Consider the following 25575-nt stretch of genomic DNA (forward strand, 5'->3'; position numbering starts at 1 on the left):
CGCTTCCGGCAGCGCCTCACTGCTCCGGGCTGGGGCCGCGTAGGCAGTTTCCATGGGGACTGAAGATGGCGCCGCGAGGTGAGATTCTGGAGGTGTGTGAGTCCTGCCCTGGTCCTGATCCCTTCGCTCCCCCGCCTCCCTTGTCTCCCAGTCCTCGACCTAGACCCTCCATTCTCAGGTGTTAGGGACCTCACATCGCTCCTCACTTGTCCAAAGAGGGCTTTCGCAGCCCCACCCACCCCGAGTGCCTGGAGGTCTCGAGGGGCGGATCTCAAATACCCCCACATCCTCGGCTGGGCCTATTCTAGGCCGGCTCAGCTACGAATTTGCTGTGTGACCCCGAACAGGCCATTGCGGGTCTCTGCGCCCCAATTTCCCTTTCCGGATAGTGACGGGGTTAGATCTTAGAGGGGCGTTGACTTTCACCCCCCGAAGCCAAAAGAGTTGAGTTTGACAGTGATCCCGGAGAAAGAAGGGGATTGAAGGAAACTCCCCACCACACACGCCCCTCATTATCAGCAATCAGAAGTGCCCCCAAGTGGCCCCTCCAACTAGCTGCAGCTTCTTCTTTTCTCCCAGTTAGACACAGAACCCATCAAAGAACCGAGATTGAGCGGCTCTCACGCTCATCCCCATCCCTCTTCTCTGTGCTCATCTTCTCAGATAGACGGTTGTCCTCCACCCCCCTGGAAATCCTCTTCTTTCTGAACGGGTGGTATTACGCTACCTATTTCCTGTTGGAACTCTTCATATTTCTGTATAAAGGTAAGGCCTGGGACTTGACCCCCACCCTTCTTGCCCCAACATCCCTTCCCCACTTCAGCAGAAGATCCCTTCAGCCCAGAGCCAGCTCCCACCAAGAGCCTTATTTTTCCTTCCTCTCTTTAGCTCCTCTTCACTGCAAGGTAGAAGGCTCTTCATCACCTGGCTTCCTTGAGAAGGATTCAGTCGGAAGCCCCTCAGCAAGAATTTCTTGAGTTTGGGAAATGTGGGCTTCTGCATTCCGCTCTCCCCTGTCACCACTCTTTGTTGAACTCCACTTTAAGCCCGTTGGTGACCCTCAGCAACTATTCAGTGGCTTGTGTACTCATGTACCTCTGACCGTTTTGGAGATTGGAGTCCCCACAGACATTTGGAGTTAGGAGTAAAGCCCCATAGTAATGAGCCGCCTCTGACAGACCTAGGAGTCCACATATCCCTCAGCAGGTTCACAGACCCTGCCCCCGTCTCACTAACTCGCTGGTGGAAAGCTGATAAGACCCACGTCCTCATTATTCCCAAGTGTGTGGGAGGTCTTGTGGGGCGAGTTAGATGTTGTTCGCAGACTCTGGCTTTGTCTTGGCAGGTCTCCTGCTACCATATCCAACAGCCAATCTAGTACTGGATGTGGTGATGCTCCTCCTTTATCTCGGAATTGAAGTTATTCGACTATTTTTTGGTGAGTGTTGTCCAGAGAATATTTCCATTCCTTATGAGACGAGCTGGTATGTGTAACCTGATGAACGAGAAAAGTACATAACGTAGGCTCACAATAAGCAATTGGATCTGGGGGTATATCGCATTACACCCTCTCTGAAGTTTCAAGCTGCTTCGTATTTTGGGTGAAGATTTACCTGTCTGGTGCTGTGTGGGGCCAGAGGTGGACAGGAGCGTGAGATATGAGGTAATTCCTTCCCAATTGCCTGGTTCCTCTCACTGGTTTGCTTGGGAGGGTAGATCCAGTTGTAACTCCGTGTCCATGGCAGTCTGTGCCTGCACAGATGAGCTCCTAGATGCCCTCCACTTCTCCAAGTAAGGAGTTCTTTAGGAAAAGTTTTATATCCCCAGAAACACAAAACAAATCCTTATGAGTTAGAATGTCTCATCTCTGAAAACTGTTAAAACACAAACTGAGAAAAAAATTACTTGCAACACATATAACAAAAGATACAGAAGGCTCACCTCCATCACTAAGGAAAAGACACCTAATTTAAACACTAATAGGCAGTTCACATAAAAATAATCACAGAGGACCCACAAACAGGACAAAATGCCCAAACTTGCTAAGAAAAAGCAAATTGAAACAACAGGGTAACATTCACCCATCAGATTAAAAGGATTTCCAGATACCCAGTATTCAAATGGGTGTGAGGAATAGCTCTCTATAGTCCCACACTCTCATGGGTATTTATATTCCCACACTGTTTGGCATATAAATTAGTACAACCTTTTTGCTAATAGTTTTACCATGTAAAATTCGTATTATTAGACCTAACAATTTTATTTCTGAAACTGGCTGAAAAAATCAAACATTTCCACAGATATGCTAAGATATCTATATGAGAATGTTTATTGCCACGTAATTTGTAACATGAAAACATTAGAAACAATCTAAACATCTTATCAATGCAGGATTCCTTAAGTAATTTATGGTGTTCACTCAATGAAATCGTTCATAGCCATTAAAAAAGAATAAGGCAATTATATGTGGAAAGGTGTCTAACTTATGTTAAATGGGAAAAAAAAGTTGCAAAACAGTATGTAGAGTATGATTTTATTTTTATAGTAATAAATAGTAATATGTGGGTCTACAGATATAAAAAAACCTGAAACAATATATGTCGTGCTGTAATAATGGCTGTCTCCAGGGGGTGAGTAATGGTGTCTTTTAGTTTCTATATTTTCTAAAATTATTTTCTATATTAGATGAAAAGTTTTCAGTGGTTGTATAATATTTTCATAATTAAAAATCTTTACCCCCCAAATAAAGATCCCCTCGTCCCTTGAGTGGGAGCCAGCCTGGAAGCAGGGCCTTCAGAGTGAACGACTCCAATCCTGTAATTCCTTCAAAGCCCCTCCTTTTCATCCCAGTGGGCCCCCACTGATAAATCTGCACATCCCCAGTCAGGATCATTTTTCTCTGCCTTGCCAGCCCATCCCATCCCACCCACCTTTCCTCTGAGGCCAGAGAAAGCAGGCCACTTGGAGGTGACCGCATGGGCTGTGTCTGACAGGTACAAAGGGAAACCTCTGCCAGCGAAAGATGCCACTTGGTATCAGTGTGGCCTTGACCTTCCCGTCTGCCATGATGGCCTCCTATTACCTGCTGCTGCAGACCTACGTGCTCCGCCTGGAAGCCATCATGAACGGTATCTTGCTCGTCTTCTGTGGCTCAGAGCTGCTGCTGGAGGTGCTTACCCTGGCCGCCTTCTCCAGGTATGCTTCCCGTCACCTGAGGGTTGGGTTCCCATCCCATCCCAGGGAGGGGCTCACTGTTCTTCTGAAGCCTGAGGAGTCTAGAGAACTTTTAAGGGGGAAAGCGGTGCCTGTGGGACTGCCTTTCCCATTCAGGGTAGACAGTTACCCACTTAGAGAAGATATTCTTTGTTCTTTGGGGCCAAGAGGCTTGGGGTATACAACAGTTCAGGTCACTGCTCTTGCTCACTGGACTTTTAATATTTTGTTTCTTTCTTTCTGCCATCAGTGTGGACAGGATTTGAAGTACAAAATTTGCAGCCAGCAGCTCTCAGGGGCTGAGACCACACATACTTCTGGTACCTTAGCCACACCAGTGAGAAATGGTGGGTCAAGTTGTCCTGGGAAAGCTTGCAGCTTTTCCTCAGCACAGACATTTGGGCAACAAACCGAGCATAAGGCCACTGGGCACCATCTTCTAACCCAGGGCCATCAGCCTAAGAGATGCTTCTATACTTCAGTGTAGGGAGGGGCACGGTTGTCCCCATCCGGGCCCTTCTCAGAATCAATAACCTGCTGACCTCAAGTTCTCCTCTTTGATCATCGTGGCCAGAGCATCTTGTGTGGACCATGTAAGCTCCTTGGGCTTCCAGCAGGCCCTGCGCCACATATCCCTGTTGGTGCTGTGCCACGCCTGTCGCGCACGAGCACGGAGAGCCTCAGGATGGTGTGCTCCCAGATGGATGCAAAAGCCTGTCATCCCTTTCCTTAGAGACTGAGCTCCAGAACTTTGCTAGTAGCTCATAGTGTTATTTTTCTACTCTCATCATGAAACAAAACATTATTTTATAATAAATATATATTTTCTGTTGTGGGGATTGTAGCCTCTTCCTTCTGGCCCATGTCCCTAGACTTTCATCCACTCCGAGAGAAGGTAGAGACCATCCCAGCCATTTGTTCCCAGGCCGCTTGGTGACCCAGTGTGGACACAGGCAGCGATGGTGTCTGATTTTCTTTCCCCAGCTCCAGCCTGAATTAATCCCTAAAGGCACTGCCAACTTCTGGACCTTCTTCAGGTCTGTCATCCTGCAAAAGACTGCTTATGGTCCTCACCTCTGCCCCAGAGCCGCATCGTGTCTCTCCTGCCACTTACAGCTAACTGTCAGCTCCTTCCCAGGGTGAGGCATGAGTAATTGGAAGATGCATATTCTAAACTGACCAATATTTTTTGGTTATTTATTTTAAAATTTCAAGGCAACAAAAGGAACACATACTTTTCTTTCTTTTTAAGCTGAAGGAATGTTGCTCTACATGAGTGTATCTTTCCCTTCTCCAAGTCACCATCTTTAAAACTGTTTCTTAACTTGCTCAGCAGTGGCTTTTTTTCCTTTAGCCCCCAAGAAGCCACCAGGAGCCATGACAGAATCCACTATCATTTTCATCTTACAGATGAGAGACTGAGGTTGCGCTGCTTGCCCATGGTTAGACATCTAGATGGTGGAAGCAGGCACGAGCAAGCATATCTTCTAACTCCTAGCACAGGATTCTTCCCTTTGTGAACTTGATGACATCAGAGCTGAACTGTACAAGGTAGGACACTGATTCTCAGAATAAATCTTAGGAGTCTTGAAGGGTAAAGGATGACTTAGAATTTTCCTTTAACTGGGCTATTTCGATGACTAAGGAAAAAAGCTCAACCTCAAGGGGCACCTCCAGAGGTGTGCCTCGAAGTCTCCTAGGAGATGTGCTACAGGCAACTACATGCCCAACATGCAGTTCCAGCTAAGAACGCAGGGTTCTCTGCCACCCCACAGCCTCTACATCAGCCCATGCCCAGGCCCCAGACACCTCAACAAATCTATTCAATGCAGAATCCATAAAACAGCTCACACCCCATTTATTATTTAAAAATATTTTGTTACAAAAGGAAAAAAATACAATGCAGTATAAAAGATTGACAGCGTCATCAAGTTTATTACACAATTTTCAACCTATCAGAAAGACAAACAAATCACCGACAACAGGGGGACGGGGCCTTGGCCTTTTTGAGGGCTGGGGTTTTTTTTTTCCTTTTGCTATCAGGAAATAAAACTAAAAATTGTGTCATTGAGTAGAAACAAAAATGGGGAGAAAAAAAATTCTCCGGGTAAACAGCTTTTCTGGTATTCTATATATCTTTTTTCCTTAAACTGTCGCCTTACTTGGTTTTCTCTACGTTTTAAAAAGACACCCGGAGCTGCTCTCGAGGATAAGCACATCACTTAACACTTGGCCGGCTGGGCAAGGTGCCGTGTTCTGACGTGGAGGTGGGGATGGGGTTGGGGGACAGGGGAAAAAAGCCACAAACTTGTAGCCTCTGTCCCAAGGGAATGTGCCTCTCCAACCCTGGGGGACCCCCCTCAGTGACTGAGGGCCATGTCAGAAACGTGCAGGGAACAGAGGAAGGGTTCAGTCCAACTCAGTCTCTCCCCTCTGAGCCATAAGGGTCTCCAGTGACCCTACATCTCACATGCCAAGTCTCATCTCACATGCCACGTCTCTTCTCACGTTAGATGTCACGTGCCCTGTAGATGCATGCAGAAGTAGCATCCATCGCCCCGTGGGTACTGCAGGACCCTGTTGCTGCTTCTTCCTTCAGCAGCAACCACATCACAATTTGGATGTTATGGGAAAAGCAATTCCATTTGCCTGTGAAGAAAATGGCCCCCAGAGTGGTGGTCCTTAGAACTCTGAGCTGAGCTCATTCAAGACAGGCTCCACTTCTTCCTTGCTCCTTATCAGAGGCAGGAAGCACCTCCAGGCCAGCGAGGGGAGCTATTAAATCAACAGTCAAAAGGTGGAAAGACACCAAATTTGTGACTTTACCTGCCTACTAGTGCCAGGTTATCCCACAATAAGTAAAAGTATGTACCTGGGGGATGCAAGCCCATGCTCACATCAAACCTGAAAAAAGAAAGGCCTATGGAAGTAGGCCATATCCTGCTCAACTTGCCTCCTTCCCCACTCCTCCTGGTACTTCTCAAGGGTTCTTCACTGCTGAGGTCCGATGTCCCCATCTCCCAATGGCAGTACCTTCCTCTAAAACAAGGAAGCAGCCTTGGGGGAAGGGCTCCACGTGTGAAATGGAAAAGCCCCAGGCAAAGGGAACACCTAGCAGAGCTGGTTATTGCAAGAGGCAACCAAGCGCGAAGCAGCAGAGGGTGGTAACTGGCTCTGCCAGGCTCCCCAGCAGAAAGCAAGCTCATGGGCCTTCTCTGCTTAGGAGGGTAAGTCCACTAAGGAGGCTGGGCAGCAGGGAGTTGGGAGGGTTCAGCCCTCTAGGAGGTCAGGGAAACAAACCGTCAATATGTAAGAGGGAAAAGCAAGAACAGGAGAAGGTTTTCAGAAGGTAATTTCTGTTCTCATGGTCCCTCCTCCAAGGGCTGGGAAGGTAGAGGGGTTAAACAAAGAAGTGGTATGTTAGCAAGGGGTTTGGACCCTCTCGGCCCCATTGAACCTAGTGCTGAGGGCAGGACCCTGGGCGTATTTTGGCACACCCAGTCACTCTCCTAGATCCCGCATGGAGGACCCATTTTCTTTGGGAAGGAAGTCTTCCCATCAACCTCACCACTGTACTGCTCCTGGAGAATCAGAAACTCATTCGTTTCCTTGGACAAAGCACCATTCTCTATGGAGACCAGGGGCCTGGACATGTTTACTTCCTGTCTGCCACCCTTCCCAACCACACGAAGTCTTTAGGTTCCTTCCCCTGGCAAACAGGAGGTGTGGGATTGGGAGGGATACCAGGCAATCTTCAATCCTGTAGGGCAGAGGGTATTCCCTGGGTGTCTGGAGGGCATTAGGGGTTTGGAGGAAGGGGAAGGGGTGGAGCGGCCTCCGTCCTTTAGTCCTGATCAAGGTGAGGAGATGCAAGTCCATTAAAAAAACATTTGTTTCCAACCAGACCCCTGCAATGAGAACATCAGAAGAGAAGAAAGAAAACACAAGTTAGAGGTTACTTTCTGACTAACAGGGGCTTATATGAATTACACTGGCATTTTCTAAAGTTGTAACATATGAAGTAGGGGACAAAGGCAGAGAGAATGCAAGCCTGAGAAAGTAAAAGAAAGAAAGCAGGGTTGTTTGGGAGTGTCTGACACTGTGAGTAGTGAGGGAATGGTTGGGGGAGAAGCTACAATGGGTAGCGAGAAAAAGCTGTAACATCTTACTTTAAGGTTAGGGGGGTAAACAGACAATGAAATGAGGTTTGATTGAAAAGGAGACTTTGGCTGGAAAAGTATGAAAACTAGAACATTTCAAGAAAAGTTGCTATAAGGGAACATGGTGAATTTAAATACTGTTTCAGAAAAATCTATTCTAAGCAAGTCATAGCTTACCTTAAGGGGAGGGGGAAAAAATCTGGAAATGGGAGGTACAATGGTAAGAAACCAAGTGTGGACATAGCCAAATCCATTAACCCCCCAAACACCAAAGAGGTCCTATGAGGGAGCATGTACTTACACAGGAAACTCCTAAACTGTTTTTCTTTTAAAGCAGCCCTGGTTAAAACAGATTCCAAATAGTCCTTATGAGTACATGTGTGTGCACACACGCAAGGAGCCAGAGAAGTTCTAAGCTGTACTAAAAACTCAAGAGATTTTAAGTCTTTCCCCCGATGACAGCTGTGGGTGAGTGACCAGGAAGCATACTAACACCAAGCAAGAGTGCTCTGGCCAGGCCAGAAGAGAAAGCAGAGCACGGAAATAAATCATCAGTAATCGCCATCCAAGAAACTAAAGGTGATGTTAAGAACTTCTGCCAAACAGTAAGACACTTGTCACCTCTCTACCAAACTTAAGGTCCCTAGTACACTCAGCCCTTGTTCCAATGTTGCAATATCAATCTGCAGGAGGTGGCCTGGTCAATCCAACCATATAAAATAGAATTAATAGTTAAAAGGGAGAAGGGAGATTAAATTCAGGCTTAAGGTTTCAACTAATGCCCAAACTGGCAACACAGCTTACACACAAATGCTCACCCTTTATGCACGCACTTCTGTAACCCGGAGGAGCTATCCAAGGAAAACACATCCATAAGCTGCCTAGTCCTTCTACACTTTGAATTGACACTATTTCAGCTTGGGATCCTCAGAATCTGTTATGGCCTCTGCATTCTCGTTTCTCTAAACACCTATGCAGGCAGGTGTTTGTCTCATTTTCTATAAGGGAAAACGGAAGCCCTCAGTGCCTTCTCAATTTCATACCAGTTGGGTTTCCGAATCTTTGCACTGGATCAAAATTGAACAGAATGCTCAGTTTTCACTGGACCTGGAGGATAGGAACGAGGTGAGAATGACCATATTTCAAGTAGGATAATGTCCTAAAATAACAAAGACATAAGCCGAGAACTACAAAAAGTCGAAGCCACAGATTACCCAAGAACATCCTCAAACTCCAAAGTACAAACATATTCCCCAAAAGAGCTGTAATTTGGGAGCTGTCCATACACAACAAGACGCAGAGGATAACCAGTGCCTCAGGAGAAGTAAGCACCCAATTCTGAGAGGTTATGCCACATTTTGGTGGTAATGTTTGAATGCAGACAGAAGTCAAAGTGGGCCAATCAGACTTCAGGCCCCAGAGGGGGTGTCCATCCTGTGGAAGGATGGACAAAAAAGGGTGCTGTTCTATTGCTGAAGGGACACACTTTTTGCTCTCAGGGAACACTTGTCCATACGATATAAATACTATTATTTTCTAACTCAAAGGTGTTGTATGTAGAGCTTGCAAAGTTCTCAAGATAAATGAGGCCCATGCGCCATCTCCCCAACATGAAATCTCCTAAGTCACAACTTGGTAACTGCAGATGGAATTAAGAGCCCATAGGATGAGAATGTGAGAAACTGGCTTTTTTTGGCTGCCTGATTTAGTTCTTTTGGAGTAATTATGTGGATGGAATAACCAACACATCTAAGGGGTGATGAGGAAAAACGGGGAATTGGAAAATCTCCCTCAGACTTCATTTTCCTCATCTTGTCACAGACCCGCACCAGCCAAATGACTGCTTTCTGGGTACTACTGGGTTACAGGATTTTTCAGTTATGCAAATTGAATCATCCTCAGAATGGAAGAAACAGTCCCATTTCACAGTGAAAGACATGAAGCACACTGATAACTAAAGTCTCAGGTTCAGATGTTCAATCCCCAAGGTACTAATGATCAGTGGATTTCACAATTTCTTTGTCAAAAGGCTATTAGGAGCAAAGCCACCAGGAATGGCGACATGCAGTTACATGTTCTAAGTACTAAACTAAATGCAGCCCCAGAGACTATAATTCATGTTCTGCATGGACCAAGTAACACCTCCCTGGTCATTCTTATCCTCCTTGGCTCCAAAGGACACATAGCATAGGCTGCAGGACTGGGGGAGGGTGATGGTACTGGCCCTACAAACAGCACTAGCAACCATGCATGCTGGCTCAAACAAGAGAAGGGAAATGCTACTACTGCTACAAAGGGAGGAGACGGGATCAAAGACCTACTCCAACGTCCGCCCTCCTGCCTGCTCCCTGAGAGTGAATCAGGCCAGAGCTACTGGTGGGCTCCACCTCCCCTAGAGTCTGCTTTTCTAGAGGACAGGTGGGCACTTCCCAAAACTCAACCAGTTGCAAAATCTAGAAAGCAGTATCTAGAATCCACAGCCTAACTGGTGATTTCATGTGGAGTATCCTAGATTTCGATGATGACAAGCACTCTTAAGACTGTGGAATGAAGGAGTGGTTCAAGAACAGAGAAAGGAGGCAGGTAAAGAATATTAGTAACTTTTCATTTTCTCATTTATCTGACTCCTATCGAAGAAGACAAAAAGAATTCCTAGCTATAACTCTGCTTTTAAGTTAATGGCAGCTAAGGCCAAACAGCAAAGTCGAGGGCAGCACCACACATAACGAGACTCCTTTCCTGTATGTTAGTAGGCTGTCACTAGGCAAAATACTGCGGCTTTCCAGCTGCTTCCAGTTCAGGCCCCGCTCATGAACTACAGGACTCACAGGTGGTGGGGGGGGGGGGATTGCTTCCCCTTCTTCCTCTCTAAAGATGGCCATCCATCTCTCCACCCTACAGACACCAACACAACTATTCCTACTCCTCACTCTTTTTCTCACGTGTCATTACTTCAGACCAGTCAAACTGGCAAAACCAAGGACATCATAATGCACTTGAGGTGAAACCACAAGATTGAGAAGAGACCCTAGAGTCACCTGGGTCACGCAAGAGCCTTCAGGAGCCACGAACGGCCCACCCTAGCCAGAGTGGAGACTAAAGCTCTCCACACAAAGAGAGTCAACGACTGCTCTTGCTTGCTTATAAACTAGAACGGTCTTTGCTGGAAGCTTTCTTTCAGTTGAGATTGCCAAGCTGGTGGGATATAAACCTGGAGCCTGTCTGAGAACGAAAACAGCTCCTAGATGCAGCCAAGCCTAACTCTTCAATTACCCGAGTAAACATGGTCTCCCCCACCCAACTCTCCTGCTTTTGTTTTGTTTAAAAAACAAAACAAACTTCAATTAGTTTTTTTCCAAAACAAATATATCCCTCCACTGAAGTATCCTCCAGTCTCTAAAGCTATTAAAGACAATGTTTTTAAGATCAGCATTCTCCTGACTAAAGTATTCTGATTTTCAAAATCTTTTTAATAGATATTCTTTTTTTATTTTTAGATTGGCACCTGGGCTAACAACTGTTGCCAATCTTCCTTTTTTTTTTTTCTGCTTCATCTCCCCAAACCCCCCTTGTACACAGTTGTACATCTTAGTTTCAGGTCCTTCTACTTGTGGGATGTGGGACGCTGCCTCAACGTGGCCTGACGAGCGGTGCCATGTCCGCACCCAGGATCCGAACCCCGGGCCGCTGCAGCGGAATGCGCGAACTTAACCACTCAGCCACGGAGCCGGCCCCGATATTAATTCTTAAAATCATTGATCTTGCACCTTGAAAACTAACAAGTAGGCAATGGTCTTACTTCTGTCTTGGTCAATTTCCCAGATTTTTTACTTGAAAGTTTGGTAGGGTTAAAATATAACAATGATAACAACAACGGCTATCATTTATTGAGAACTTCCTATGTGACAGGTACAGTGAATGCTAAATGCTGCATATGGATTCTATCACTGACTACTCAACGATCCAATGAGATAGTTCTTTTATTAGCTTCATTGACAAACGAGGAAACTGAGCAAGAGAAAGTACTATGGCGGGAGGAGTTGGGAAACACTCTGGCATCTGCCTGCAGACTCTGTGCTCTTAGCCGTTATGCCACGCTCTCTCAGGTACTAGGGTAAGGCAGACAAGAAACAAAAATAGCCTAATCTCAGGTCCACCTCAGGGCGAGATGCCTCACAAACAGACAGGAAATCTGCCCTCCTGAATTTTCAGTTACCTAAATCAAAAGTCCTCCTATTCCCTTTATTTGCTTTAGAGAAGAGAGAGAGAAATCTTCACTATCAATAATTTTTCTTTCATAAAAGATCATCCGCCAGCCAGGAATGGGGCTTTGTCCCACCTTGCTCAGTGGTGCCGGTCCCGTTCTCTATCCCGGTGTCTCTCGTGCTCTCGGTTCCTTTCTGGGAAATAATCATCATGCCGATCTTCGTTATGAAGCAGGTCCCGGTGCCTCCTGCTGCTCTCCCGGGACCGGCTAGGTGACCTCTCGCGGGACCGATGTCTTTTCCTATTAGAAAGATCCTTCAGCCTCACTGAGAGGGCCTACGACGTTCTTTCCAAGAGTGTTGTGTTTTGGTGTCTTCTAGTATTTGTGTAAACCATCCTTCTATTACTGTCATGGGCCTACTGTCTGAGGACGTTAGCTCTTTGAGGACTAGTCTTTTATGGGGAAATCATGACAGTTATGTTTGTTGAGATCTTACTAGTGTATGAGGCACAGTGCTAAGAGCTTTACATGCATTAGCTCACCTAATCTTTACAACAGGTCTGTGAGATAAGTACTGCTATTGTCCCTTATTTAAAAATGAGAAAAATGAGGCTTAGAAAGCTGAGTAACTTCCATCCTCAAGGTCACACAGGTAGTTAGGAGAACTGGGATTCAAATCCAAGCATGTATGGCTCCAAAGCACATGTTCGTAACTACACCAATCTGTCTTCTTTCCCGAATAAGCCCCCTGCCTCAACCCAACAGATTCCAGACATTCCAACATTTCTTAATGGAAATGTTTGATTAATGTCTTCTCCTTAAAGACATGAGGGCTAGGTCTGCTCTTTCAGCCAGGTCCTTGCCAGATACCCTGGGCTCCTTTCCTCCCCCTGCCAATCCTTGGAAGAGTGCTGCTCAGGGCTGGTAGGCCACTGAAGCAATCATCAACTCACCTGGACGAGCTCCCGCTGGCACCCACACTGTAGGACTTGGCTTCAATGCCATGAAGACAGTCCTTAAGAGAGGAGATGAGGACACGGCAACGCTCATCATTGGCGACCCGGGACTGTTTGATAACAGCAATGGCTGTGAGCAGCGTCTCAATCGCGTCACTGTAATCCCCTGACAGGGGATGGATGGGAAAGGCCAAGGATGAGCAGAGACAGTAAACTAACTGGACCAAAAGGAGAACTGAGGTGGACACAAACCAAGAGTAGCTAATCCACAGAACCATGGTAAAATGGATGAGGCAGAAGTGGCAGGTATAAAACTGAATGGCACCTATATTCCAATGGTCTGGAATCAGACAGATGTTCTCAGATAATGCTTGCAGATGGATAAATTGGCACACCATTGTCTGAGGGCTATTTCATAAGACCCATTAAAATAAACAATGGGCATACTTTTTGACCCAGCAATGCTAAAAATTTTCTACTTCTGTTCATGAATATGTATGTTTAATAACATTTGTTTCAGCATTGTTTGTTGTATTAAAGAATTAGAAACAACTGAAAGTTCCTTCAATAGGGCCTGGCTATGTAAATTACGGAATACTGGTTCTACAGACTACTACACAGTTGTTAAAAAGCGTGAGGGAAATCTGTGTATAGACAAAGTAATCCATGTAAAGCGCTGAGCACAGTGCCAAGCACATAGTAAGGGCTCAATAAATGTTAGGTATTATTATACACTGGTATGAGATGTCCAGAATATATTAATTTAAAAAAAGCTGCAAAACAGTATTCCATTGTTGTAAAAACAATCAAAATTATATATATATATAGCTACACACACAAAAAAATCTGGAGGATGGACACTAAATTTTAAAAGGTGGTCTTGGTGGCAGTCCTCATATAGAGGACTTTCATTTATTAACATTGCATATTTCTCTGATCATTTTAAATCTATAATCAGATGTGTACATATATATCTAAAATGTGTATGTAGTGTGTATGTACACACACATTTTAATTATGCTCTCATCAAGAACCAGTACCTTCATCCCCAAATTTGAGCAATGCCTGGGCTCAAGGACACTGGTCACGGGATGGACACCTGCACAATGCTTTTCCAAGCTAAGTAAAGAGCAATAAGGACAGAAGATAATGTGAGCAAAGCATGAAACCAGACAGGGGTCCAGTGATGAGGACTGGCAGCTTCCTCTGTGCAAGGCAGTGAGAACAGAATAGAAACTGTGGAGGAACTGTGATTCTGTGGAGGTCCAGGAACATCAGGATGTCAGCTCTACCAGGGTAGGAAATTTGTGCCTATTTTGTAGGCATTCAATAAATATTTGTAATTTCAATGACTGAAATGAGAACAATAGAAAGGGAGGGAGATAGAGATTGTTATTGACCATCTCAGTGTGAAGGAATTGGTGGAGAAGAACAATAATTATTTCCTTTATACTCCTCTTATATTTGACTTCTTACAATGAGCATAGATTACTCTGTAATTTAAAAAGATTTACTCAGATGTCAATGAAGGTTTACTGATGGGAAAAAAAAGAAAGAGAATGTATACACTTCCTGTCTTTAACTTACTCTGTGGATTCAAATTTTTCAGCCAAAGATGAGAAATTAAGGAAAGCAGATGATAGTATTTAGGATGAACTTATTTCTTAGGAGATCTGACAGTCTACATTGACATTCATGTGGGAAACTCACAGGAAGGAAGGGAGTATGCCTAATGTCATAATATGAAACTTGGACCAGAACCCTGAAACTTCCTATACCCTCTTAGAAACCAAAGATTCTATGCCCAGGGCTCTCAGAGTCACAGCTTGTGGTTCTGCCCACTTAATACTGACAGCAGGGCAAAAGCTAGCTGTAAGGGCATATTATGCCTTAAGATGACACCCAATAGACTTGCCTCTTTCTAGGATAGGCTATATGGAAGTCACCAGCTCTGCCCAGGCCCCTAAATGTAATCAAATTCCATATAAAAGCAATCATCTAGTTGAGGCATCAGTCCTCAAAACCCAGGGTCTACACTTGGCATTGGAGCCACTACATAGACAATAGACCCACTGATCAACCACTGACATCAAGATCTCCACCAGGCAGGAATTTCCTTCTATGAGAAATACCACAGTGAGATGGTTCTTTATATTCTAGGCACCAAGTTGGTTTTCATGGGGCAGGTCTAGACACAGGCTAAGCAAATAACACCACTGGAGCTTCCCAACAGCTGAGCTATCAAGTTATATATTGCTTTTCAAAATGTGCCACTGTTGAGAATCTAACAGTGCTCCAACTTTATCTTATTGAACTTCTTGCCAATGGAAATGACAAAACTAAAGATAAGGGTGAGTTACCTGCACTGGCTCCAGATACGGCTTTGGAAATGGCACTGCTGGAAATTGCTCTGTTTCGCTTCATGATCTCTTCAAATTCTGCTTCACTCACTGTAGAGGGCGGAGGGCCCGAATCTCGGCTGCCACAGAAATAATAACCATTCCTGATTGCTCACACCCCTTATTATCTTTACCATAGTCTATACTACTATGTTATTGAATTACACTTTCCTGTATAATGTCTTAAATGGTTCTCAGTCTGTCTGGATGTTTTATCTGTCCATGTTCTCTTTAAGGACAGGATTTATGTCATATACTTTTGTAATTTTGGCATGACCCAATAGTGCTAGACATTCATACCATTCTTAGCTACCTACTGCACTCAATTTAACCAAGCTCCTTAAAGAGGGATATGAAGGACATGGTTTGGGTCAAAAGGTTAAGATGCAAACACAACATCAAATAAAAACAATATCTAATAGATAGTTAACTATTTCCCAAGACTCAACACTATGACAACAGCTTCCACAAGGGAAAACACAAGAATTCAGCACTCACTCACTTCCTCAGGGAGAACAAGATGCTTAATACACTGTCTACCCTACTATACCTGGCTCAGATCTGAAAGGAACAAGATAGTCCTTACCTGCCATGGTGGTTATAGGGTGCAGAGGCCTTCATGTAAGTATCTGGTGGAGGCCCCACTGTAGCATTTGGTGGGGGGAAGAAGGCTGGATTGAGGTGAAGGGCAGGTGGGATGGCCCCAGGGGGAGGTACAGCCAGATGAGGAGGTAATCGAGGAGGAGGGGGCATGAGATGCTGGTAGTGGATGCCAGGAGGAGGAGGAGGGACCCCAAAGCTTGAGGAGAGAGGTGGTGGGGGTGGAATAGGGGGTGGGGGCAGACCCATCAGGGGAAGGGCTGAAGGAGGGCGATTGAAGTAGGGCAGCACACTGGGGGGCTTATCCACCCGGGCAGATGAGGGTACAAGGTTCTCAGAGGGTGTGGCCCGTCCATCAGCAGAGTCACTAGAATCTCGGGAGTGGGCCCGTGGAGGTATTCCTATGAAGTAAAACAGAACTAATTACTGCCCAGGCTTTAGACATACCCACGGGACTAGCTCATCCTTCAGCAAGTCATCTGACACCGTACTGAGGTGACTGAGGAGGCTGAGAAAGAAGGTAAAATCATCTGCTGCCTCTTCTTTGGCCTCAGAGGAAAAGGTCAGAGGCAATTCAGTTAAGACATAAACCCAAAAAGCAGTATTACCCTAAATTCTGTATGTCAAAGAACACTCTTTATCCAGAACTCTCAGTGCTGCACATTTAATTTATGTTTAGATTTGTTTTCTACGCAGAAAGATGCTAATAACCCATAAGGAAATGAGTGCTGATTCATGACTGCTCAGCTGGATTCAAGCTGATGTGAAACCCCACGTCCCCTGGTAAGAGTTCAAGGCCTCTCTCCTTAGACTAGTACTAGCTGACTTTCTCTCTCCTGCTGCGCATTTGAAATTTCCTCTTTGCCATGGTGCTTTGGCCAGGGAATCTAGGGGAGGAGAAGGGATGGATGACATTTCCTCCACCCACATAACAAAACTAGTAACTTCGATGGGGAAGACACAACAAAGAGTAGCAGGTTGGAGGTTAAGTGAGAGGTAAAGAGAAAAAAAAATGGAAGATAAGCCAAGAAAAGATCTGCCACAGAATGAGCAGATGACACACAGCTGACAGCAGGGACTCCTAGCAAAAGCTTGGTACAAAACATGCCTCAAATCTGGGGAATTCCTACTACATTTCAAGGCCTAAACCCTCTGCTCCACAGGGCAGCCTACCAGGAACATCATCGCTGCACAATGCTGTGTGTTGTGCACAATAGGGGCTCAAAACAGGCTTGTATACAGCTGGAAACATGGCTCTGTCATTGTCAAGTTACTTGGTTAAACTTGTTCCCTCTCTCCAATTGGACAGTCTACTCTAAGCCTAGTTAATGTACAATCCAACAGAAGAGCATGATCACGTGGCCTTGGGAGTCTTGGAGGTAGAAAGATGCAGACAAGTGCTTGTGAAACTAAAAGCTGTTAGTAAACCTCAATTCCTGATTAAAGCATAAGGTGAAATTCATCACCCTGGCAACCACCTTGGTTTCTCTATTGTAGTATATATCACCAGTGCCTACCATAGCACTGTCTTAATTTTCACGTCTCAAACACATGGCAACTTGCTTTTTCCTTGAGTTCTCTCAAACTGAAGAAAAAAGAGGTATTAGCAAGTGTGATCCTCTGAAAGTTAGCCACTGTCTCAGCTACTGTTCCCACATTTGCAAGGGTTCTGTTTTGTATCTATGGCTAAAAGTCCCAAGAGAAGCAACCATTTTTAAGCACAGGAAGTCCAGCAGCTATACTCAGAGAATTAACAGAGCCCAACTCTATCAATGTGGCAGAGCAGAGAAACACCACTCAGTCACCACCCTCATGTCAGCAAAGAAAGGTAACACCATGGAGTAAACAGCCAAGGGGAGGTAGGAATGTTACCCCCGATGTGGCTACAAAATTATGCATCTTAGGAAAATCAGAAGAGGGCTGAACTGTAGAAAGACTCTGAAACAGAAGGGACTTCAAAATTCAAGCTGTCAAGGAAGAAAAGTGTGTGCCTTTTAAGGCAGAGCAATGGGAGCTCACACCACATCCATCTAGGCTCTCGATCTAGTTAAAACAGCTGTTCCTCAGCAAGAGAGAAGCGGCCAGATTTCCACCTTCAATCAACCAATACAAGGTCCCAGTGGACCACCCAATCAATACAAGGCACCATTTTCAGAGCAGGACCTAAGCAGTAACAGAACATAGGTGATGAAACTCCCCCCCTCACCTCCCCCCCCCACCCCCACCCCCCCCCGCCTTGCAGTAAAACAAAAGTAGAGGCAGCTGGCTGCTTCTGGGAGGGCCTTGCAGGGTGGCTGCACCTTGTGAGGTCAGGACAATCCAAGGTCTGGTCCTCAGGTTTCGCAGGTTCAGAAACTTGATTTTAACACGTCACCCAGGGGTAATCAGACCCTAGGAGACTGAGTCCCGCTAACCAAACTCACAAGAGACTGATTCATAAACCAGAATGCCAATTTATTAATTTACAATGAGAAATATAACTGCCAAGCAGACCGGAATACTTGTGTCGGCTGGTCAGCGCATTCTCTTCCCAGAAGGAGAGCCTAGTTGGGAAACCAAATTAGTATCAGAAGGTGGCTTGGTGAGTATAGTCAGAATAAAGGGAGTAAGGTGAACTTAAAGGATACTGTCATGAAGCTAAGGTAGTGTATGATGCAGCCTTCTTTACTAATGGGAAATACCTGACAAGCAGACTAAAATACCCGATAATCAAAAGGACACTGTCTCCCCCGGACAGTGCTGAAGAAACGCTGTTAAATTGTTATTCTCCAGCACTCCTTTTGGTCCGTTCCTTACAGAGCAGCTCTCCAACAGATGTTTATGACAAGATTACAGCCATCTTTATATACTTCACTTACATTGTAGGGTGGCTGCTTCTTGATAATTTACAGAGAAGCATGTCTTACAATTAATCCCATTCACTACACACTGATCTTTTAGATAGAAACATAATTTAGAGTTGAAGGGAATTTTAAAAATCATGTACTTAGTTCAGTTGGGGCAACAGGCCCTAAATAGTAAAGTGACTTGCCCAAGGTCACACAATGAATTAGTGGTAGAACCAAACTATAAGTGAACCTACCTGACTCCCAGCACAGTGCTCTTTCTTGTACACAAGCCTCATTTTTCAGCCCCCCTATTGACCATGCCACCACCCATAACCACCCACCCTCCCCCAAACTCCTCCACTTTGACGGCAAAGCCCACACCACAGAAAACAAACCCACACTCCCCCCTTCATACAGATGGTCTCCACGTACCCCCTCTTGGGACTCGGACGCACTCACGTTTCCGAGCCTGTGCCTCAAACTGTGACAGATTCTGCCGGGTGGCCGGCCTCACGTCCACTTTTTCTCCATTAAGAACTTTTCCTGGCAGGAGTTCCAACAATTTGTGGACAGAGTTTTCAGAGGCTACCACCACCTCAGCATACCTTGAGGAAGAAAAGTAAAAAGTGAGTGAGATTTACTAGACAACCTAGAGAGGAACAAAAAAATTCTCTTCCACTTTTAGTGAAAATTGGTAAGGCAAAAGATATCTTGCTAATAGTAAACACACACATAAAACTATCAATAACAAAAAGGCGTCAGCCTATAATCTTCCTATTTATTTGGAATTAGAAATCAGCTTCTTTGCCCCTAAATGGACGGATGTTCTACTCCATCGCAGCTAGGGCCCCAGTCTAAGACAAAACCAAGGCAGTAAACTGGGCCAGGGGTGGGAGGCATTAAAATCCAGGGCCAAAATACAGTGCAGACCTGTTATCCCAATGGTTACAAACTAAAAGGGGCTTCTGAAATCCAGACCTCACCCTTTGGACTGGCCATTTGCTCGATTCTCTGCGAATTTCAATTCCACCACATCATAGACTCCTATAGAGCGAATAACCTGGATCAGCTGCTGGTCTGTGGTCCACTGGGGCCGGCAAGATGGAAAAGGAAGAAATGTCAAGAGCTACACAACCCCCCACCCAGAATGTCCCAGACCCTTCCCTCAAACCTAGGATTCTAGTCACAACCACGACCTCCCTCAGGAAACCGGAAAGCCCATCAATATTTCAATTAGTGCAGGCTTTTCTTATTGTCCTGACCCATACAGAATTCCAAAACCACCCACGCCCTCCCCGATCCTCATCTTTAGAGATTAAGAAAATTAAAACCTACTTTAACTTTGACTGCCATTTGGGCTGGCTGGTCATTAGTTCAAACACTGATTACTAGCAGCTTTTAATGATAGATCTCATAGGCTAGAGTTGACCATTGTCAGGAACTTTCCCCTCAGTATATACATTTCCTAATTTGGAAAAACCACCCCCACCACCAGCCCAAAAACATGTCACACAGTAACTTTTGCAGAACAATCACCACCTACCCCGAGTGTACTAGAGCTATCAGGGTCTTTGATCCCTGTCACCCATCACTATCACAGGACCATCTAATGACCACCAAGAGTTCAAGGTGTTCACTCTGAAATCTCATCCCACAGATGACCCTGCTAGACATAAAGCCCCAGGGTCAGGGGCAGTAACAAGATGGCAGAAAAAGCAACTACCCACTTAATCATTGCTTTCTTCGGCACCAGTACGTCCTCAGGATAGTTCTCTTTCAGAGATCAATCCAACCTGATCCCAGGAAAAAGAAATCCAACCCCATCAGAGCACAAAACAGTGCAACAGTGGTTTCTGAAAATGCCATCACCTCCCAGTGCTCTCCCTCCAGCCCACCCACAAGCCTTTTTGGTTACCCATGCTCACCCAGGAGAAGCTGCCCACATAGACAGCAGCTCGCCTATTACGTAGGCCGCTGTAGGTGTACAGAATTGCAGGGGTCTTGTTATTGGGCTTGGGAGACGGCTCCTGGCGAACAGGAGGAGGTGGCTCAGTGCTGCTGCTTCTGTCATCTGAGGGCTGGGAGGTGGCTGTCAACACGTCATCATACAGGTCAATCTGATCTGTATTGTTGAACTCTGGATCCTAGGAGATGAGAGGTTGGCAAAGGTGGGTTTGAAAACCTTTCATTTCGTTCGTTCTACTTCACGCTTGTTTACTTAGAATCTGCCAATATGTTATAAACAATGTACAAAACTTCCTTGTCCCATTCTAGGAAACTAGATAAAAACTTTCTGATTTGAAACCACTTCACTTCAATATGCTTATGTAGGTTTTTGCCCCAAGACCCTGTTAGTAGACCACACGAGCTTTAGTCACATATGAGAATCAAAAGGTACATGATTAAAGAAGCAAACTAAACACAGACATGTATCTGCTAGTTATCACTGACATCAGCTTCTAAAGACTACTCTAAGACACTAATGAAAATGTATTTTCAACATCTTATGGTATTTTCAAAAATCAAGTTACACAAAACACTATTCTATTTAGTAAGAAAGTACATTTATCTAGAAATAGAAAGCAGGGGAAAAGCATGTTAAAGTGGAGCCAAAATGCAAAAAAGAATGAGCTACTGGTTTAAACTATTTAATTCAAACAAACAATTAGGGAAGCTCTAAAACTCATAAAACACAATCCCATCTTTCTAATAACCAGCAAAGAAACATAAAAAAAGGGTGGCGAGGGACTAACTCTGGGGGATTTTTCCTCACTAAGTTCTAGTTCTCAAATGACATGCAGATCTAATACCTTACCATGACGTTTCTATAAGAGATATCTTTGAGCGTACCAGAGACATTCATTGATACACAAACAGTGAAACTTCTCTAAAATATAAGGACCAGAAAACAGGAAACGACTTCTATCAAAAGCTATGTCACAGTAAGCATTTATAATACGAACATGTATTCTGGAAGATGCGTGAAATATACCTTTTGCCTATGTGACATATCACTGTTACGGACTGAGTGTCTGTGGCCCCATAAAATGCTTATGTTGAAACCCTACTGCCCACAGTGATGGCATTAAGAGGTGGGTCCTTTGGGAGGTAATTACGATTCGATGAGGTTTTGCGGATGGAGCCTAGCTCGCCTGCTCCGGTCCCCATCATGTGAGGCTACAACAAGAAGTTGGCAGTTTGCAACTAGGAAGAGGGCCCTCACCAGACTCCGAACCTGATTTCTGCCTTCCAGACTCTGCAACTGTGAGAAATAAATTTCTGTTATTTAAAAGCCACCCAGTTTTTGGTGTTTTGTTATAGCAGCCCAAAATGACTAACACTATATATCAAAAATCCTTAAATCACAAGAACTATCACCAAGGGACCTAATCTTTCAGATGTTCCAATGTCATTATCTCAGAGAGGTCTTTTTATTTTAAGGATCAGACAAGTATTTTTTCAGATGACATTCTAAAACATTCAATGAGTGCTAAAGATGATGCTGCCAAAATGAAAGGGAGAAGTTCAAAGTGTTTTAGGGAAACTACAGTTCATTCATGTCATTTTTGTCTTCTTAAAAAGGGAATAAAGGAAGAACCTACGGTCGGTAACTTTATCTAGTTCCCTGAAGAGAGACTCATTTCCTCTAACGCAACTCAGGACAGGCAGCTCTAGTAACTTTCTCCCTTCAAGTCCATCACAAGAACTGCGCACTCTCAAGGGAGGCTGCAGAGGAGAGACTCACTACACAATTCATGCTTACGCCTACATATGGCCACAAACTTCTGGAAACAATCTTTCAGATTCTCAGTTGACCTGAAGTACAGTGGAAGCACGTGCACACCAAGATAGTACCACTGGATTGCTCCGATGGTGAAGAGGGCAGGATTCTACTTCCTGAGGCAAGTAAATAACTTCAATACTACAAATACTCTAAGAAATCTCCTAGGAAAGGCATTTAAACCTTATAAAAGTATCAGAAAGAGAATGGCAAAGAGAGGCAACTTTTTAGAGGCAACTTAACAAGAAAAGGATTCAATAAGGCAAATAAGCACAGCAAGGCTGTCCTAGGTAGTCAAACCTATACACAAGGCTCTCACATAAACAAGGGCGAGTGTGTGAAAAATGGGGAGAGACGCTAACACTGGAGAGCACAGGGTGGACAATAAATTGAGTAAGATGAAGACAGCTGAGATAATAACATGGCGAATATCGTGTGTAAAATATTTCACAGCCCTTATGGCTCAAACAATCCCAACTCTCGACAAATCACTTATTTATTTATGCCCATACTAGGTATGGTGATTTGCCCTTGTGGTTCAAGGCAGAGAAAGGACTTAGAACCCACCTGATCCTCTCCAATGCTCTAATCCTTAGCGAGCACTACTTCACACCAGGGTGGTGGTGGTGGTGTTTTTAATCCATCAAGGATTTTGAAATAGAACTTAAAAGGAATACAGAAACATACCATCTTAGATAGTCAGTGGAACGAAATCGGGATTCCTTCCATGTAGTATTTGCGATTCAGAGATATGTGTCTAACTATTATAATACAAAAATTACCACTGATAATTGGGTAGTGAAGTAAAAGGCAGATCTGGATAGCTCAGAAATCAAAAGTATCACCAGGAAATCCCCCATACTGTAAGGCCAGGCAAACAATCTACTCTTTCAGGGTCCCTTAGAGAACACGACAGACTCAGTCCTGGAAGACCCTGGTGCATGGATTATCTTACAATTCTAAGAAACTCCAAAAGATTCAATGAAGGCAAAATTGTCACAAGATTCAAATGGTCTCTCTGGAACACAGAGCCTCAGTTCAAAGAAGGTGGTGGGAACTGTTCTGAAGTACAGGGCAGGCCCCTGGAGGATTCTGTTGAGGATTTTATTGAAGAAACAAATGTATCAAGTTGTGTTTGGATTTAAATTTGCTAGCAACACCAATCCATTTTAGCCCTGCTTGGAAGACAGAAAAACAGAGAAGGGCCTGAGGTTTTTCAGAAAACCAAATGGGCTAGTGATTTATGTAGTGACTGATTAGGTTAAAACAAAATCTAATTTTACAAACTAAGCGAAAAATCTAACGTTTTACATGCATTGATGTTGACGATTTCATTCCAGAGAGATTCAAAAGGAAGTATGTACTTAATAGCGAATGAGTATCTCAGGAAGAATTTTGTGTTTAACAGCGTAGGAAGAACTGTGATTGTCTCACGAAGCTTCTTGGTTAACAAGAGTACTGGCAGGATTCTGAATTTACATAAGAACCTCCCTGCCTGTACGCTTACTGCTCCTACCCTCCAGCCCCCTTTTCCTGAGAGCTGAGGGAAGTAATAAAGCCTAGAATTTAGTTTTCTCAAAGCAATCTATTTGACATCATTGTTTCTTTTCATTGTAACCAATGATCAAAGTTTTGGGCTTTATAATTTCCATTCCTGCAGTTCTCACCTCACACACCCTCCTTCCCTGTCACTGTCCATTGCCCTCAACCACGGAGAATGGAACCTCTTTTGAGCAGAGGAATCCATTTTTTCCTTCCTTTCCCCTCACTAGATCCGACACAGTGCCTAGCAAACAGAAGTAGCTCAGTAAATACTTGTTGGAAGTAAGGAAGAGAACCAGGCATACTGTGCAAAGCACCTGTCTCACCACAAGCGACAGAGACAAAACTCTCAGCCGAGCGGCCGCTCTCAGTCACTTTTCCAGAGTTCTCCCAGCCCGAGTCCCGCTATAATGGCAGGAAGGGAGCTCTGCTAAAGACGCTTTTGCGGCACACGTGTTAAGCGATCAGGGAGTCAGCATCACAGTGTCCCATCTAGGAACTGTGTTCGTTTTCCCTGCGGAGCAAAGTACATGTGTGGGGTTCTTGTGCATGAGTCAGCTTGGGGTCAATCAATAACATTCTTAAAACATTCTAAAAAACAGAATCTATACTGGTTGCCTTCAGTCTAAGCTTGCTTCTAACAATCCTAACCAGACAGTTTTTATCATTTCTCCGGCAGCCTCCAAATTACATTAAAACCAGCTTGGCCAAAAATCAACTCATTTGTGGGGAAAAAAGCATCCCCTCCAACCTTCCATAAGACGTTCAAAATCTACGTTTTCTTCAACTTGCCAAGTGTTAAGTATGGTCTGTTTGTATAAATGTCTACTGGATTCCACAGACTATCTTAAACCTATCTTAGACCCATTAAAAAGTCCTTTTCAACTAGAGACCAGAGAACAAACTGTTGAGGTCAATGACTTCTACCCTGACAAAGCAGTGACCACCGGACAAGGCCTGCTGTCTCAACTATGACCTACAAGTTACACTGCTTAAGAAATTATGAAATCTCATTTTCTCAGACCAAATGTGGCTAGACTTGTGGTCAAGGCCTCTGTTCTGCCCATTTCCCAAAGTGAATCAGCACTGTTATCAACCCACAGAAAGGAAACTAAGGGGTAAAAAAAGGCTTTTCATTAATAACAGAGAACTAGGCAGCCGCCTTCTTTTTCTGCTATCTTACATTAAAAAATAAACAAAACCCCTACCTTGTAAAAAGCAGTAAAAGTCTGATTCAGCATAATATGGAAAACTCAGGAAAGCAATGGTTTGTAACTAAATTAATATACTAAAGCTTTCTTTTTCATCTATAAATAAATTTGGCTTCTTTGAAACTAAACAAAATTTTTCACGTATTTAAATCAATCAACACCCACGTGTAGATGACTCCTGTTTACCTGAAAAGATACAGGAAAATGGCTGTCAAAAAGTATAACTGGTGAAGCTGTGTAACGGATACAAGGTCATTATACTATTCTACTTTTGTGTGTGTTTTAAAATATCCACGTTAAAAAGGTATAATACAGTTTTTAACACTTTTTTTTATGTAAACTTATGCCAAGTGAAAAAAATGGCACGTATCGACCTCTTCTGTTGCCTCATATCAAACTCAGGGTCCAACCAGGGCACTCCTTCTCTAGCCTGGTCTTTTTATGCTCTTACCAGGCCCTCATGTGCACCCCCTGACAGATACCAATGAGAAGAACCAGCTTACTCAAGTAGAATGGTGCCGAAAACAATCCACGCAGGATATTAGTAAGTTTTAAAGTGACTTTGGAACAGTTTTGAGATTTGACCTCAAGAGCTCAGAACTGAACTGGACCTGAGATTACTGTTTCAAGGGAAATCACTGTATAATGTTCCTTGCTGTAACATAAAAGATCAATGAA

At 44.3% G+C, this 25575-nt stretch overlaps 2 protein-coding genes across 18 annotated transcripts in view; one reads left to right on the plus strand and one right to left on the minus strand.

Moving 5' to 3' along the window:
• Positions 1–5128, plus strand: TMEM216 (transmembrane protein 216). 14 transcript variants are annotated; one of them, XM_070564094.1, is made up of 7 exons: positions 10–92; positions 664–765; positions 1346–1438; positions 2994–3195; positions 4198–4352; positions 4624–4764; positions 4859–5128. In XM_070564094.1, exons 3-5 carry the CDS (start codon positions 1393–1395, stop codon positions 4211–4213), a joined length of 264 nt encoding a protein of 87 aa, XP_070420195.1. In that variant the 5' UTR covers positions 10–92; positions 664–765; positions 1346–1392; the 3' UTR covers positions 4214–4352; positions 4624–4764; positions 4859–5128. The 14 variants fall into 14 exon arrangements, with proteins under 14 accessions (XP_008537667.2, XP_008537668.2, XP_070420195.1 ...); XM_070564087.1 differs by having other exon boundaries at positions 31–78; positions 668–765; XM_070564093.1 differs by having other exon boundaries at positions 4624–5128.
• Positions 5129–25575, minus strand: part of CPSF7 (cleavage and polyadenylation specific factor 7) — a 21984-nt gene continuing 1537 nt past the window's right edge. For 2 of the 4 annotated variants that reach the window (XM_070564084.1, XM_070564081.1), the window contains exons 3-10: positions 20289–20507; positions 19347–19450; positions 18796–18968; positions 15522–15936; positions 14897–15015; positions 12534–12702; positions 11713–11880; positions 5129–7121 (exon numbers count right to left, since the gene is read on the minus strand). In XM_070564084.1, coding sequence (XP_070420185.1) covers positions 11718–11880; positions 12534–12702; positions 14897–15015; positions 15522–15936; positions 18796–18968; positions 19347–19450; positions 20289–20507 — 1362 coding nt within the window. In that variant the 3' untranslated portion in view covers positions 5129–7121; positions 11713–11717. The remainder of the gene's footprint in view (positions 7122–11712; positions 11881–12533; positions 12703–14896; positions 15016–15521; positions 15937–18795; positions 18969–19346; positions 19451–20288; positions 20508–25575) is intronic. The other 2 variants (XM_070564082.1, XM_070564083.1) reach the window with 1 other exon arrangement.

Source organism: Equus przewalskii, chromosome 11 (genome assembly GCF_037783145.1).
Source record: "Equus przewalskii isolate Varuska chromosome 11, EquPr2, whole genome shotgun sequence".
In the NCBI taxonomy this organism is placed as follows: Eukaryota; Metazoa; Chordata; class Mammalia; order Perissodactyla; family Equidae; genus Equus; species Equus przewalskii.